Genomic DNA, 14,950 nt, shown 5'->3' with positions numbered 1-14,950 from the left:
TCTCCAGGAACCTGGAATGTCAGCCTGCAATAGTCAAAACATATCTTAAGACAGCTATTAGATTCTAAAGATTAGGAAAAAAATTTAATTAAAGAAATACGATGTACAAAGTAACAGTGAACATTACGTTCAAGATTTGATTAAAAAAAGAGTTAAAAAAGATTTATGGCAAGCTAAATGGTATTCAGGCTAGGAAGATTTTAAAATGGAAAAATTCAAAATACTACATGCATTTCTCTTCCTGAAAAAAAGATGAGCTTATCCATCCAAAATGTGACTGGAGCATTGCCAGAAGATAAAGAGTGAATACTTCCTCTCTTCGATTACAGAGATAAGTTAAATAACCGTGGGAACACATTTAGAAGTGTAGTATATAATCTTAATGTTTTCTACGAAGGTAATAAAAATCACACTTCAAAAATTGGAAGAGAGACAGAAACTAAAATAAGAGCTGTGAGTCTAAGAACAAACAATCCAGATGGACTTAATTGCAATGTAGAAAGTTTAGGTGTAGATGTAACAACTAAAACAAAAATGAGGAAGTGGCACTGAGGCTCAAGTGGTAGAGCGCTTGCCTTGAGCTGAAGAGCGCAGGGACAGCACCCAAGCCCAGAGTTCAAGCCCTACGACTGACAAAAATAAATAAATAAATAAATAAAACAAAAATGATTAGCCTTCAAAAAATCTCAAATATTTCTAAAAGCCATGCTAGATAAGTAAAAATTATGACAGTTGAGACCAACTACATTAATAAATGTATCATATGGGTCTGGGAAGGTAGCTCAGTGGTAGAGCGCTTGCCTTGCATGCCTGAGGCCTTGGGTTTAATTCCTCAGCACCACATAAGCAAAAAGAAAAAAGCTGGAAGTGGCGCTGTGGCTCAACTGGTAGAGTACTAGCCTTGAGCTAAATTGCTGAGGGATAGTGCCCAGACCCAGAGTTCAGACCCACGACCGGACCCAAAAAAATAAAATAAAAATAAATGTGTCATATTTGTAACTCAGAAACCAGAGGCAAGGGAAGCCAGCCTGGGGTATAGTAAGACCCACTCTCAAAAAGAAAAAGAATAAAGGTTGCAGTTTGGATACATAAGAAGTAGAGCTTAGCCCAGAAACTATTAAATAAGACAAAGATGAATACTTAGTGCTAAAAGCCAGAATTCACATTGAATGTATGATAGCCATAAATGTATAAATATAATAGCACTACAGTCCTGCATAACAGTGGAAACTACTAGATACTGTAAGACACAGTAGTGGGGGTTTTTTTTTGTTTGTTTTTGGGTTTTTTTTTTGGTCGGTCGTGGGGCTAGAACTCTGGGTGCTGTCCCTCAGCTCTTCAGTTCAAGGTGAGCACTCTACTGCTTGAGCCACAGCAATACTTCTGGTTTTCTAGTGGTTTATTGGAGATAAGAATCTCACGAACTTTGCTGCCCATGCTGGCTTTGAACCATGATCCTCAGATCTCAGCCTCCTGAGTAGCTAGGATTACAGGCGTGAGCCATTGGTGCCCAGCCACAGTAGTGTTTTTATGATATGATAGATAACATTTTAATATGTCTCCTATAGCTAACAAAATGACTTTAGATCTTTTGTATTCTTACTTTTCTACCTGTTTTCATCTGTTTTGTCATTCTGAGAATGGTGTGTTAAAATTGCCTAGCCAGGTGAGGATGGCAGTATAATCCTAGCTACTCAGGAGGGTAAGATCTGAGGATCAGGGTTCAAAGCCAGCTGGGGCAGGATAGTCTCTGAGATTCTTATCTCCAGTTAATTACCAGAAAACCTGAAGTGGAGCTGTGGCTTAATTGGTAGAGCACTAACCTTGATCAAAGGGCACCAGTGGCTCATGTCTGTAATCCTAGCTGTACAGGAGGCTGACATCTGGGGGTCATGGTTAAAAGCCAGCCGGGGCAGGAAAGTTGGTGACCCTTATCTCCACTAAACTACCAGAAAAGCTGGAAATAGAGTTGTGACTCCTAGCCCTTGAGCAAAACGGTCTGGGACGCCATCCAGACTCTGAGCTCAAGCCCCAAGATCAGCACACATACACATAAAAAAAGTTTCAAGGGACAGTGCCCAGGTGATGAGCTCAAGCCTCAGGACCAGCATACACATACACAAGAAGTTTCCTGTAGTTCCAAATGTGTTCTATTTTATTTCTCATGGTAGATTTTATGCATGACAAAGTGCTGTATTGAATCTACTTCAGGAACCTACCTACCTTTGCTATACTGAATATATTTTAATGTATTTAATATATTTTTTTCTTTCAATTTCAGATTTTCCAACTTGGGAAATACATGCTATATGAATGCTATTTTGCAGTCTCTGTTTTCACTCCAGTCATTTGCAAACGACTTACTTAAACAGGGTATCCCATGGAAGAAAATTCCACTTAATGCACTTATTAGGTAATTGTTAAGTACTTCCTAAAGGACCATTTATGTTAATTATTGCACTCAAAATTTTATGTATTAATAGTTAGTAGTCTTCAAAATATTATGCCATTTGGTGGTTTTTAAAACATGCTTATTCTGTGTCTTATTTTATCAGACGCTTTGCACACTTGCTTGTTAAAAAAGATGTCTGTAATTCAGAGACCAAAAAAGAATTACTCAAGAAGGTTAAAAATGCCATTTCAGCTACAGCAGAAAGATTCTCTGGTTATATGCAGAATGTGAGTATTAATTATTTCAAACATTTTTAGATATGGGAAATTGAAATTATTTAATAGGCAACAAGGTTTTTATTTTGAAATGTTATTTGTGTAGTATGGTCATCATGGATTGAAAAAAACTTGAGCTACGATGCAGCTCAATAATACTCTTTTGTATTTGATCTTATTCTGTTTTAGAGGCAGGGTGACCTCAGCTGTCAACCCTTAAGACTTAGTCTCTCAAATGTCAGAATTTCGCATGCATTGCCCATTACCATTGCCCAACTCTTATATCTTAATATACAAATGTAGTTTGCCAGTGAAAAATTATTTTTTTAGTAAAGTGTGAAGACATTTATTCATCATGTTAATACAACTACATAGTTAAGAATATAAAACTTGTCATAGTTTTTACTTACAGTTTTTGTTTTTTTGTTTTGTTGTAGTGCTAGGCATGAACCCACGGTTTCATGCATGCTATGCAAGTGCTCTACCACTGAACTACATCCAGTCCTTGTCATTTATGTCTTTTTTGCCTGGTGCTGAGGCTTGAACTCAGGACCCTGGGAGCTGTCCCTGAGCTTCTTTTGTTTAACACTAACTTAGCTAGGATTACAGGTGTGAGTCACCAGCTCCAGATGTCATTTACTTTTATTCATAAAATGCATACCCTAAAATCCTTAAATAAATAAGCCTGACCTTGATTACATAACTGATTTCAAAGAACTTTGTCTGTATAAATTGTAACTTAAGTGGCTGTTATTATGGTAATAAATTATTTTGATCTGAAGACAGATGTTATTGTCTTCTAAGGATGCTCATGAATTTCTAAGTCAGTGCCTAGACCAACTAAAAGAGGATATGGAAAAGTTAAATAAAACTTGGAAGTCTGAGCCTGTTCTTGGAGAAGAAAATTCACCAGATATTTCAGCTACCAGAGTATACACTTGTCCTGTTATTACTAATTTGGAGTTTGAGGTTCAGCACTCCATCATTTGTAAAGCGTAAGTAGTCTCTAAGCAAACTATTTTCCCTCTTTAATCCTTTATCACAAGTGATTAAAACTTTCTTATACAAAATGCTATGAATTCCTCTTATTTTATTCTCCAGTATTGGAGATTGAACTGATGATTATAAGGCAAACACTCTACCACTTGTTTTCAGTTTTTTCAGATAAAGGTTTTAGGTTTTTGCTTGGGCCAGCTTCTGACTACAATCCTTCTACTTCCAACTCCCAAGTTGCTGGAATTACCAGGCATGCTCTACCCCACAAGGCTTGGTTTTGAGATAGGGTCTCACTAAGTTTTTGTCTGGAGGTCTTAAGCCATGATCCTCTTACCTCCACTTCCTGAATTGCTGGTATTGTAGGTGTAAATACTTTGAATTCTTACTTTATTTTCCTTCCTATGCTGGGAGGACGGGGGAGAATGCAGGCATAATAAACTCATAGATTATACCAAATCTCTCTTTTTTTTTTTGAGTCTTTCTATAAAATGCTTGTTGAGCTGGCCACCCCTGGCTCACGCTTGTAACTCTAACTAGTCAGGAGGCTGAGATCTGAGGATCACAGTTTAAAGCCAGCCTGGGCAAGAAAGTCTAAAAAGCTGGAAGTGGAGCTGTGGTTCAATGGGTAGAATTGCTATCCTTGAGTAAAAGTAGCTCGGACACAGCGTCCTGTTCAAGTCCCAGAACTGGCACAAAAAAAAATGCTGTTGAGAATAGAACCAAGATATTTATTCTGTTTCATAGTTTATTTGTTTTGGTTTTAAGTTTTTGAGATAGGATTTGGCTTTTGAGATTTAGATTTGAGATAGGATGTTGCCAGGGTGGATGGAGCTCACTAGTAAACCAAGTGGACCTCAAATTCTTAATTGTCTTTCTCCATCTCCTAAGTGCTGGTTTTACTGGCCTGCATTGCCATGCTGGGTTAAATAATTTTGATCTACAGTGCTTTACTTTGTCTTTTCATTGGTCCATGGAGATTAAGTTATGCAAGAATACTTGTTTTCCTTATTAGTTGCTTATTTTAATAAAACCAAATCCATGGTATTTAAATTGTTCTTTCCAATACTACATTCAGACTACCAACTTTCCACAGGTTATGGTGCTCTGTCTCCTTACAGGGTACCTTCTGACAGAGGCACTCAGTAAATATTTGTTGAATGAAAAATATGTTTTTCCTTTTTCTTCAATTTTGCTCTGTGGCAGTAAGAAATCTGGGCTGAAAGCTGTATATTACTAAAGTATAATAACAAGAGGACAAGTGAAGCAGTCAGCTACAACTGTCTAAAAATTTGTTTTTGCTTCTAAGAGAATTAAACATGAGTATTTGTTCTGAACCCATTTTCTAAAAGCATTATAAAGGGCTGGGAAGGTGGCTCAGTGGTAGAGTGCTTACCTTGCATGCATGAGGCCCTGGGTTCGATTCCTCAGCACCACATAAGCAAAAAGAAAAATGCCGGAAGTGGTGCTGTGGCTCAAGTGGTAGAGCGCTAGCCTTGAGCTGAGGATCTGAGGAACATTGCCCATGCCCAGAGTTCAAGCCCCATGCCCGGACCAAGAAAAAAAATTTTGCTAAAAGCATTATAAAAATATATTCAATAACCAAATGATGCTGCTACCTAACAAAAGGGCTTATATGATGTATGGAACACACAATATTTTCATAGTAGTGTTCATATAGTCAAAAAGTGAAAACAGTTCATCAGTAGTAATATGGATGTTACTACAATGATTAATTCACTCTTCTATATATATGTTATACTTTGTTTAGGGGTGTGTGGGGGGGTTTCAGTTCAGAACTTTGTACTTGTAAGGCTGGTGTGATGCCACTGAGCCACTCTTCCAAATCTGTTTTTCACTGGTTATTTTTAGGATAGGGTCCCAGTTCCCATCTGAGCATGCCACTGAGCAGCAGTTTGCTTACTTTTTAGGCTTCCCCAATGGGAAGATAGATACTTCATCTACCCAGCAGGAGTGCACGCTACTACCTTCAACTTCCCTTCCATTGGAGTTGTCATCTCACAGAATTTTCTGTCCAAGCTGGCCTCCCGCTCCTCCCATTTTCAGTGTCCCATGTAGCTTTTGATGACAGGCTTGTACCATATGGGTTGAGATGGGATCTTGTGAACTTTTTTGCTTAACTTGCCCTGAACCATTCTTAGCCTGCCAAGAAGTTAGAATTGCAGGAATGAGCCCTGTGCCTCAGCTATACTTTAATTTTTTTAAAGCTTAAGGTATTGTTAAAATATATAAATTTTAAAGTTAACATTTTTAAAAAGTACTTAAATATTTGCAAGGATTTTTATCTGTATTAACTTAAAAACGATATTAAAATCAGCACAAAAAAGTCCTTAATGTTACTTGTTTTGGCACTAGAAATTCCATGGTAGAGTAATATGTCTAGTATATTTGAATTTTTGTATTGTTCCAAGTAGTTATATTCATTTCCTTTTATTATTCAGGTGTGGGGAAACTATTCCCAAAAGAGAACAATTTAATGATCTCTCCATTGACCTTCCTCGAAGAAAAAAACCACTCCCTCCTCGTTCAATTCAAGATTCTCTTGACCTTTTCTTTAGGGTATGTAATAAACTATGTTTTATATATCACACGAAATTGTCTTTGAAATTTGTTTCTTCAAGGTGGAATTTCAACAAAAGTATTTGAAAGGAAGCAAATGAAAAATGTTTATGAATACTTATTTTATAAAGCTTGTCTGATAATTCATTGAAGAAAATTGGATGTTTAAATACATGGTATATTTAACTAAATGACAAAGTTTTTCTTAGATAATCTTAAGTTTATCATTTTAAGCAAATACTAATGAAGGCATTTGCAGTAATACATGCTCAGATTTGGTAATATGAAATAAAATGGCTCTCCTTCATATAAGCTGATGTGCTAATTGTTGAGGAATGAAAACCACTGCTTTTTCTTAGGTGGCATGTACTTTGATAGGAAAAGGAAGGAAGAATCATTAGTGTGTATGCTATACTTTCACAGATATTCAGAATATTTTTATAGTATAATCAGGCCTGTTGTGTAGCTGATCTTTTAAGTGGTGGTATTTGCCAAGATCCCTCTTGATCTGAATAATAATGCTCCTTATTTTGTTGAAGCAACATGAGGTTGTTTTCCTCAAGATTTTTGTTTAATCTGATCTTTAAATGATGGGTGTTTAAATCCACCCAAAAATAATTTCTCTGCTTTTTTGTTTTATTTTGTTTCATTTTGATTGATTTAATCATTCTCTACCATTCCTATTATATGCTAAAGATTTTTCTATATATCTTTATCTCCAATATTAAGGATTTCTCCTTCAGTTTTCTCTAGGTAGTACCCATCCCAAACTGGCCTTTTTAGTGTAGTTGTTATTAATTGGCTGTCACCAGATTGAGTTCCATTAAGAAAAGGGGTAGAGCTGCTCAGGAGGCTGAGATCTGAAGATCAAGGTTTGAAGCTAACCCAGACCAAAAAAAAAATCCATGAAACTCTTTTTCTCACAATTAACCACCAAAAAGGTGAAAGTGGAGCCTGTGGCTTCAGTGGTAGAATGGAAGCCTTGAGCTAAAAACTCAGGCCCCAGGTTCAAGCACATGTGTGAGTGCACATACACACAGCATTAAGGAATTCTGGAATAGGACATGTAAATATTAGATTTTAATTTATTACTCAAGACACAAAGTATAAACTAGTTTAGAGTTGTCATTCTACTGAACTAGTAATAGTAGAAAAGATGATGTGCATTTATTGGTTAACTCTGATTCAGCTTCATTCTTATTTTCCCCTCTTGCCTTTCTGTAGGCAGAAGAACTTGAATATTCTTGTGAAAAGTGTGGTGGAAAGTCTGCTCTTGTCAGACACAAATTTAACAGACTTCCCAGGTAAATTCAGTTGTCTTTTTTTTTTTTGGTCCGGTCATGGGGCCTGAACTCTGGGCCTGGGCACTGTCCCTCAGCTCTTCAGCTCAAGGCTAGCACTCTACCACTTGAGCCACAGCGCCACTTCCGGCTTTTTTTCTTTTTTTGCTTATGTGGTGCTGAGGAATCAAACCCAGGGCCTCATGCATGCAAGGCAAGCACGCTACCACTGAGCTACCTTCCCAGCCCTATCTTGGTTCATTTAATATTCAAAGCTACTCTGATTTTGTTTGTACTGGTCCTCAGGATGAACTGCCCCTGAGCTTTTTTTGTGTAAGACCTCTACTCTACCACTTGAGCCATTGTTCCACTTCTGGGTTTTCAGTGATTATTTGGAGTCTCATAAGCCAGATGCTGGTGGCTCATGTCATCCTAGCTATTCAGGAGGCTGGGATCTGAGGATACAGCTTGAAGCCATCCCTGCAGTAAAGTCCATGAGACTTTTTTTCTCCCAGGGGTTGGGGGGATTAATTGTGAGTCTTGAACTCAGGGACTTGGGGCTGTTCCTGAGCTTTTTTGCTCAAGGTAAAAGCTCTACCACTTTGAGCCACAGAGCCACTTTCAGTTTTTTAGTGATTAACTGGAAATAAGAGTCTCATGAACTTTCATGCCCAGGCTGGCTTTGAACCATGATCTTCATATCTCAGCCTTCTGAGTAGTTAGGGTTACAGGTGTGATCCATTGACTTAACCTGATTCTGTGTGACTCCTATCTCCAATAAATAACAAAAAAGCTAAAGTGGAGCTGTGGCTCAAGTGGTCTATTGCCAGCCTTCATCAAAAGAAGCTCAGGGACAGCACCTAGGCCTGAGTTCAAGCCCCAGGATCTGCACCAAAAATAAGGGGAAAAAGTCTTACTGACTTTTCTTTTCCATACCATGATCATCAGATCTCAGCCTCCTGAGTAGCTAGGATTACAGGCATGAGCCACCAGTGCCCAGCTTCTAGCATATTTTCTTAAAGAGAAGTATAATCATTAACTTTAATTTACAAGGTTTTGAGTTTGTGTCTTCAGTTTTCCATAGATCAGGCAAATTTTTGTCTAGGACCTGCAAAAATAAAAAAAAAAATCCACATAGTTGAAACACTAAGGTAAATAAGGATTTACTCCAGTATCACTAGCTACATTTTAAAATTTATTAAATTATAAAATTGCAGTAAATTAATTGTGATTTTTTTTCCCTATGATAATTGTAACCCAAACCTCTTTAATTCATCAGTATCCAGTGTGGGTTCTGTTTCTATATACCTCAACACCTAGCACATAGCAGATATTCAGTAAATGTTGGAAATATGTTTAGTTGGGCCAAATGTTTTCATTTAATCAAAATTTGTCTAATATGGTTAGCATGATCTGTGTGTGTCTGTGTGTGTTGGTCCTAGGGCTTGGACTCAAGACCTGGGTGCTGTTGTGAGCCTTTTTGCTCATGGCTAGCACGTTCTACCACTTGAGCCATAGCTCCACTTTTGGCTTTTTCTGGTGATTAATTGGAGACAAAAGTCCATGCTCTTTTCTGCCACTATTGTCTTTGAATTATTATCTTCAAATCTCCTCCTCCTTGTTTTTCAGAATCCTCATTCTTCATTTGAAACGATATAGCTACAATGTGGCCCTCTCACTTAACAACAAGATTGGACAGCAAGTCATCATTCCAAGATACCTGACCTTATCATCTCATTGCACTGAAAATACAAAACCACCTTTTACTCTTGGTTGGAATGCACATACGGCAATGTAAGTCCAGAAGAGACAATACTTTCATCTTCCCTTTTCCAATAGAGTTTTGTATCCAAGAGAATGTCCAAACTAGATAACCTAGGTAAAATCAGACCAAGAAGATTTTAGTTTTGCTTTATTTTAGAACTTTAGGGCTCAATTACTGAAGAAAATGCTTAGAATTCTTCCAAGGTGTATTAGCTGCCTTACATAACAGCCTACTTGTTTAGGAAAAGTCTCTACTCTTCTATGAAGATATTCTTTAGGAATATAAACTAAATTTGTGAATATAAGCATCACCTGGACACAGAAAATACTGATTTCTGTGTTCTTTCCATGGAGATTCTCTTTCAGTGAAATGCCTTAGCTAACTCTAAGATACTCAAATTTGACAAACTAAATGTTATGCTGAAGCCCAAAAAATAGATAGTACCTTCATAAATGTAAATTAGTTAGATCAATGTGAATAACTTCAGTGATTCCTAAAAATTATTCAAAAACAAATAACCTTTATAGGTTTTGCTCATGTTTCTGAGAAAACTTTAGGGTTTCTCTGAATGCTGTGCTTGTTGTTTTCTGCATACTTGGGTTATTTTGGAATGTTATGCTGTAGTTCTTTTCTACTTGAACACCAAGATGATAGCACCATAAAGGTCTAAAACTTTATAAAGGTGAAATAATTTTTGGCTTTTTTTTTTCAAGTCAAATTTGCAGAGGAGATTGGTTTTGTTATTCAGTAGCTAAAAAGGCCAGGTCTCACTCACTGGGTATAGTAATGCACTTCTGTAATCTCTGCACTCAGGAGACTGAGGCAGTAGGATCCCAAGGCCAGCCTGAGCTACATAGTGAACAAGACCCTGTCCAGGAAAAAAAAAAAGGAATGTGTAAATTTAAAAGCCAGATCTCTTGACTAAAGTGGAATGGTAAAAAGCAAATGATCATTTGCCAACTTTAGATTTGTCAGTTATATCTCATAAGTTTACACTGAAGTCCTCAGGAAATCTAGTAAAAAGCATATGTCTTGTCTTTAGTATTTGTTTTCGTTTTGTTTTTTCTTTTGGCTTTTGTCTGGAGTAAATGTTTTGCTTGATGCAAGCTGCCCTCTACTGGTGGAGCAGCAGGAAGAGTGTTCAATGCTGTCAGTATAGCATAGCATCTTTATGATCACAGGCTGTCTGACTTATACAACTTAATAGTTTTAAGATCTTGGATAGATTTCTTGACTTACTTGTGGAGACTATAATAGGGTTGTTGTGAACATTAAATAAAGTAATGCACACTTCTCTATACAGACCTTGACATCTAGTAAGTCCTCAGTAAATGAGAGCTCTCTTTATTTTGGTGCCTCACACCTATAATCCTTGCTACTCAAGAGGCTGAGATCTGAGGATTGCAGTTCAAAGCCAGCCCAGGCAGGAAAGTCCATGAGCCTGTTATCTCCAATTACCACTAAAATCCTGGAAATGGAGCTATGGCTCAAAATAGTAGAGTGCTAGCTTTGAGCAGAAAAACTGAAGGCAGCACTCAGGCCCTGAGTTCAAGCCCCAAAACCTGCACAAAAATAGTAAAGAACCGACGAGATAATTTCCCCCAAGTTGTTCTTTTCATGTGCGTTTCATTTGATTTCATTTCAAAACTACTTATTTCAATTATTACACATCAAAGGAGGACCTGGAGATGGTATTTCATTGTCTGTCTTGGCCTCCATTACTAGTTACTTTAACTAAAGGATCATAATTATTTGCTTTTCCAAGAGGATATATGAGATTATAATACAGAATAATTCACTTTATGAGTCAAGGATATATCTTTAGTAATACAATTGTATGCATTATATATTTTCTAATTTTCTGATAGTTCTAGACCATTGAAAGCCTCTCAAATGGCGAATTCCTGCATCACCAGCCATTCTACACCTTCAAAGTGAGTTATATTTTTTGCATACCCAAAATTTGTATTTTTAACGATTTGGCTCACTCTAATCTCTAAGGTTACCCATGCCCTTTTTCTTTAGTGTTTTTCCTTTTGCATGATAATTGTTCTGTATTGCCCATACTTTAGAATTTTCCTGAATCTTGTTTAGGATATAGCCTAGGACATAACAGGTTTTAACAACAAAGTAAGTTCAAACGATCCTTTATTTTGTTTTTCAACTTCTTAAAACTTAAAAATATATAGCTGGGCGCCGGTGGCCAACCCTATAATCCTAGCAACTCAGGAGGCTGAGATCTAAGGATCATGGTTCAAAGCCAGCCCAGGCAGGAAAGTCCTTGAGACTCTTATCTCCAATTAGTCCACCAGAAAACCAGGAGTGGTGCTGTGGCTCAAGTGGTAGAGTGTTCGCCTTGAGGTGAAGAGCTCAGAGACAGCACCCATGACCAGAGTTCAAGTCCCACAGCCAACAACAACAAAATATATATGTATATGTATAAAAATTGAGTAATGGATGACAAGGGATTTTAAAGATTGAAGGAAAAAAAAATCATGTCGGTCCATTTCATCCTTCTTCAAAGATAAGCCTCAAGGGTCTGGGAATGTAGCTTAGTGGTAGAGTGCTTGCCTAGCATGCATGAAGCCCTGGGTTCAATTCCTAAGTATCACATAAACAGAAAAAGCTGAAGTGATGCTGAGGCTTAAGTGGTAGAGCATTACCCTTGAGCATAGAGAGGTTCAGGGACAGAGCCCAGGCCCTGAGTTCAAGCCCCAGGCCCGGTTTAAAAAAAAAAAAAAGATAGGCATAGAATTCATCTGTTTACCTGTTGCTAGACAGTTTAGACTTCATGGCTTTGGCACTAAATAGAAATAACACTGAAATAGGTTAGGAAGACAAACATGCACTGGAATGTACATATTCTTGTCCAAGGAGGGAAACATGTTTATTATTTACTTTCTTTTAATTATACCTTCTCTAAAATAAAGTTCCAGTTCCAGATTAGACTACTCCAGTTCACTTAGTTGCTATTTGGCTTTAAATTTCATTTTTCCCAAAACTTGATGTTCCAAAGTATACTCGTAGAAAAGACAAATTTTTGTTATTTGAAGACTTTGGGAGCCAGGCTTTGGTGGCTCACACCTGTACTCCTAGCTACTTAGGAGGCTGAGATGTAAGGATCATAGTTCATAGCCAGCCCTGGCAGGAAGCCTGTGAGATTCTTATCTCCAACTAATTACAGAAAAAGCTGGATTTGGAGCTGTGGCTCAAGTGTGAGAGTGCTAGCTTTTAGCAAAAGGAGCTCAGGGATAGTCCCCAAGCCCAGAGTTCAAACCCCAATGCTGGCAGGAAAAGAAAAAAGAAAGGGGTTGGGGGAGGAGGTGAGAGAGAGGAATTTACATCAGATGACTAATACAACTAGAAATCTGAAATAGTACTAATATGAATACTCTTGCCCGTTCTCAAGATACAAATGAGGGGCTGGGAAGGTAGCTCAGTGGTAGAGTGTCTGCCTCGCATGCATGAAGCCCTGGGTTCGATTCCTTCCCACTACATAAGCAGAAAAAGCTAGATGTGGCACTGTGGCTCAAGTGGTAGAGCACTAGCCTTGAGCTGGAGATACAAATAAACAATACCACTTTGGCTACTTAGAAAGTGCGCAAATGATACATAAACAGGATAAATATTTGTCATTGATGCAGGCAAGCTGCCTTCTGTAAATACAGTAATTGTTAATGGAATGTGTTCTTTATGTCCCAAGTCATTATAACTGCGAGAAACAGTTTTGCTGGGTATTATTATACTTTGGCATAGTTATCTGTTCTCCAAGTCTACTTGATTTGAGAATTAGACAGTAAAGGATAATTGGTCCCTAGAAGATCTATCATGGTGATCAAATTGTAAACCAGAATAGCATTGGTTCCCTGGAAAAGTTTTAGCCAGTTATCACTCTTTAAGCAAAATAGTTATCTGGATAAACAAATTAATAATGTTGGGGCTGGGAAGGTGGCTCAGTGGTAGAGCGCTTGCCTTGCATGCATGAGGCCCTGGGTTCAATTCCTCAGCACCACATAAGCAGGGAAAAAAAAGCCAGAAGTGGCACTATGGCTCAAGTGGTAGAGTGCTAGCCTTGAGCTGAAGAGCTGAGGGACAGTGCCCAGGCCCAGAGTTCAGGTACATGACTGCACCCAAAAAAAAAATTAATAATGTTTGTTTGATTTTAAGGTATGAAATGGCTAATTGGCTATTTCTGAATTGTATTACAAACCTTTTTGAATATGTAATTCAACCATTCAGGCTGGAGCACAGTGATAGCCGCTCTGCTCTCAGCAGCAAACATACGTTTTTTTTTACAGTTTTCACAGTTAGATTTCCATTTTATATTATTTTAGAATTACATGTGAATTTCACTTCCATCAGAGAAACTTATTGCTCTTTGACCTTTACACTTTTTTTCTTTAGCTTATTTTCAGCTCACCTAGAAGATAGTACACTAACATCATATTTATATGATATCCTTGAAAAATTATATCTGGTATTCCATAAAATGATTTTTATGTAACTTTTTAAGCATTTCAAATTTTTAGCTATTTTGTCTGAAAACTTTACTAAAGTGTTGTTATTTCTTATATTCTTAAATACACTGATATTTATGTATCTTATGGTTTAGAGTCAGTTATGTACATCAGTTTTTGCACTATGGGTTTTTTGTTTTCATTTTTTAGACAAGATCGTACAATGTAGCCCAGGCTGGCCTTGAACTTGTTTGTAATCCTGCTTCAGCTTCCCAAGTGCTAGGATTATGGGTATGTGCCACCATGCTCAGCTGCACTGTGTTTTAATGTGATATTGCCCTCAGAAGCTCTTAATTATTATGTCAGTTTACCTTTACACTAAATGACTTCATAGTTCTTTATTGCCCTTTTTCTTTCTTTTTTTGTGTGGTTATTTTCTCTCATTTCTTAGCTCTCATTTCTTGATGAACTTGCTACACTATTTTATACACCATGTCCTGGATAAGAAAGGGTCCCTGTAAGTGCTTGGGCTTTGGAACTGCTTTCCTCAGAAGCCTTTTTCTTACTTTGGAGTCTGTTCTGGAAGGTAGAGGTTGCCAGAAGTCTGACCTGCAGAGAATTAGATAAGTGGAATGTTACTGTTTTTGTTTTTTTTTTTAAGTGCATAGATCATAATTTAAAAGATCAAAAATTACTCCATGCACTTTATTGTCAAAAACATTTATTCATTGTTATGCCTGCATGAACTCAGAGTACTTATATAAAGTACTCATTAAAAAGAAAAAAGGCACAAAGTAGTATTTTGATGCTATATTAGCATTAAAAGTTACCCAATTTTCAAAGCATGGCTTTTTAGGGGTGAGTCAAAGGTAATGCTCAAACTACTTCTTTTGATTCTCTGTTAAATAATTTTCCATAGTGGAAAAGCTTTTTGTTTTGTTACTTACACATCAAAAGAATAACAAAGGCAAATGTTTATTGGACTTTTTTTTTTTAATTATAGGAAATTCACCTTCAAATCCAAGTACTCCTTAGCTTTATGCCTTGATTCAGACAGCGAAGATGAACTCAAACGTTCTGTGGCCCTTAGCCAGAGACTTTGTGAAATATCAGGCAATGAAGAGCAGCAAGAAGACCTGGAAAAAGTAAGTAACTTTTCATCAAAATATATTACAAAGATTTGTGTAGCTTTTATTATTTATTTATTT

The 14,950-nt window shown here is 37.2% G+C and overlaps 1 protein-coding gene across 4 annotated transcripts in view; it reads left to right on the top strand.

The window, feature by feature from the left end:
• Nucleotides 1-14,950, top strand: part of Usp37 (ubiquitin specific peptidase 37) — a 75,536-nt gene that overhangs the window by 33,981 nt on the left and 26,605 nt on the right. For 3 of the 4 annotated variants that reach the window (XM_013011726.1, XM_013011708.1, XM_013011700.1), the window contains 8 exons: nt 2,282-2,413; nt 2,556-2,679; nt 3,472-3,662; nt 6,123-6,240; nt 7,465-7,544; nt 9,150-9,314; nt 11,154-11,219; nt 14,746-14,887. In XM_013011726.1, coding sequence (XP_012867180.1) covers nt 2,282-2,413; nt 2,556-2,679; nt 3,472-3,662; nt 6,123-6,240; nt 7,465-7,544; nt 9,150-9,314; nt 11,154-11,219; nt 14,746-14,887 — 1,018 coding nt within the window. The remainder of the gene's footprint in view (nt 1-2,281; nt 2,414-2,555; nt 2,680-3,471; nt 3,663-6,122; nt 6,241-7,464; nt 7,545-9,149; nt 9,315-11,153; nt 11,220-14,745; nt 14,888-14,950) is intronic. The other variant, XM_013011717.1, reaches the window with a different exon arrangement.

Source organism: Dipodomys ordii, unplaced genomic scaffold (genome assembly GCF_000151885.1).
Source record: "Dipodomys ordii isolate 6190 unplaced genomic scaffold, Dord_2.0 Scaffold1, whole genome shotgun sequence".
Taxonomy (NCBI): domain Eukaryota; kingdom Metazoa; phylum Chordata; class Mammalia; order Rodentia; family Heteromyidae; genus Dipodomys; species Dipodomys ordii.
This window is presented reverse-complemented; position numbering and strand designations above follow the sequence as displayed.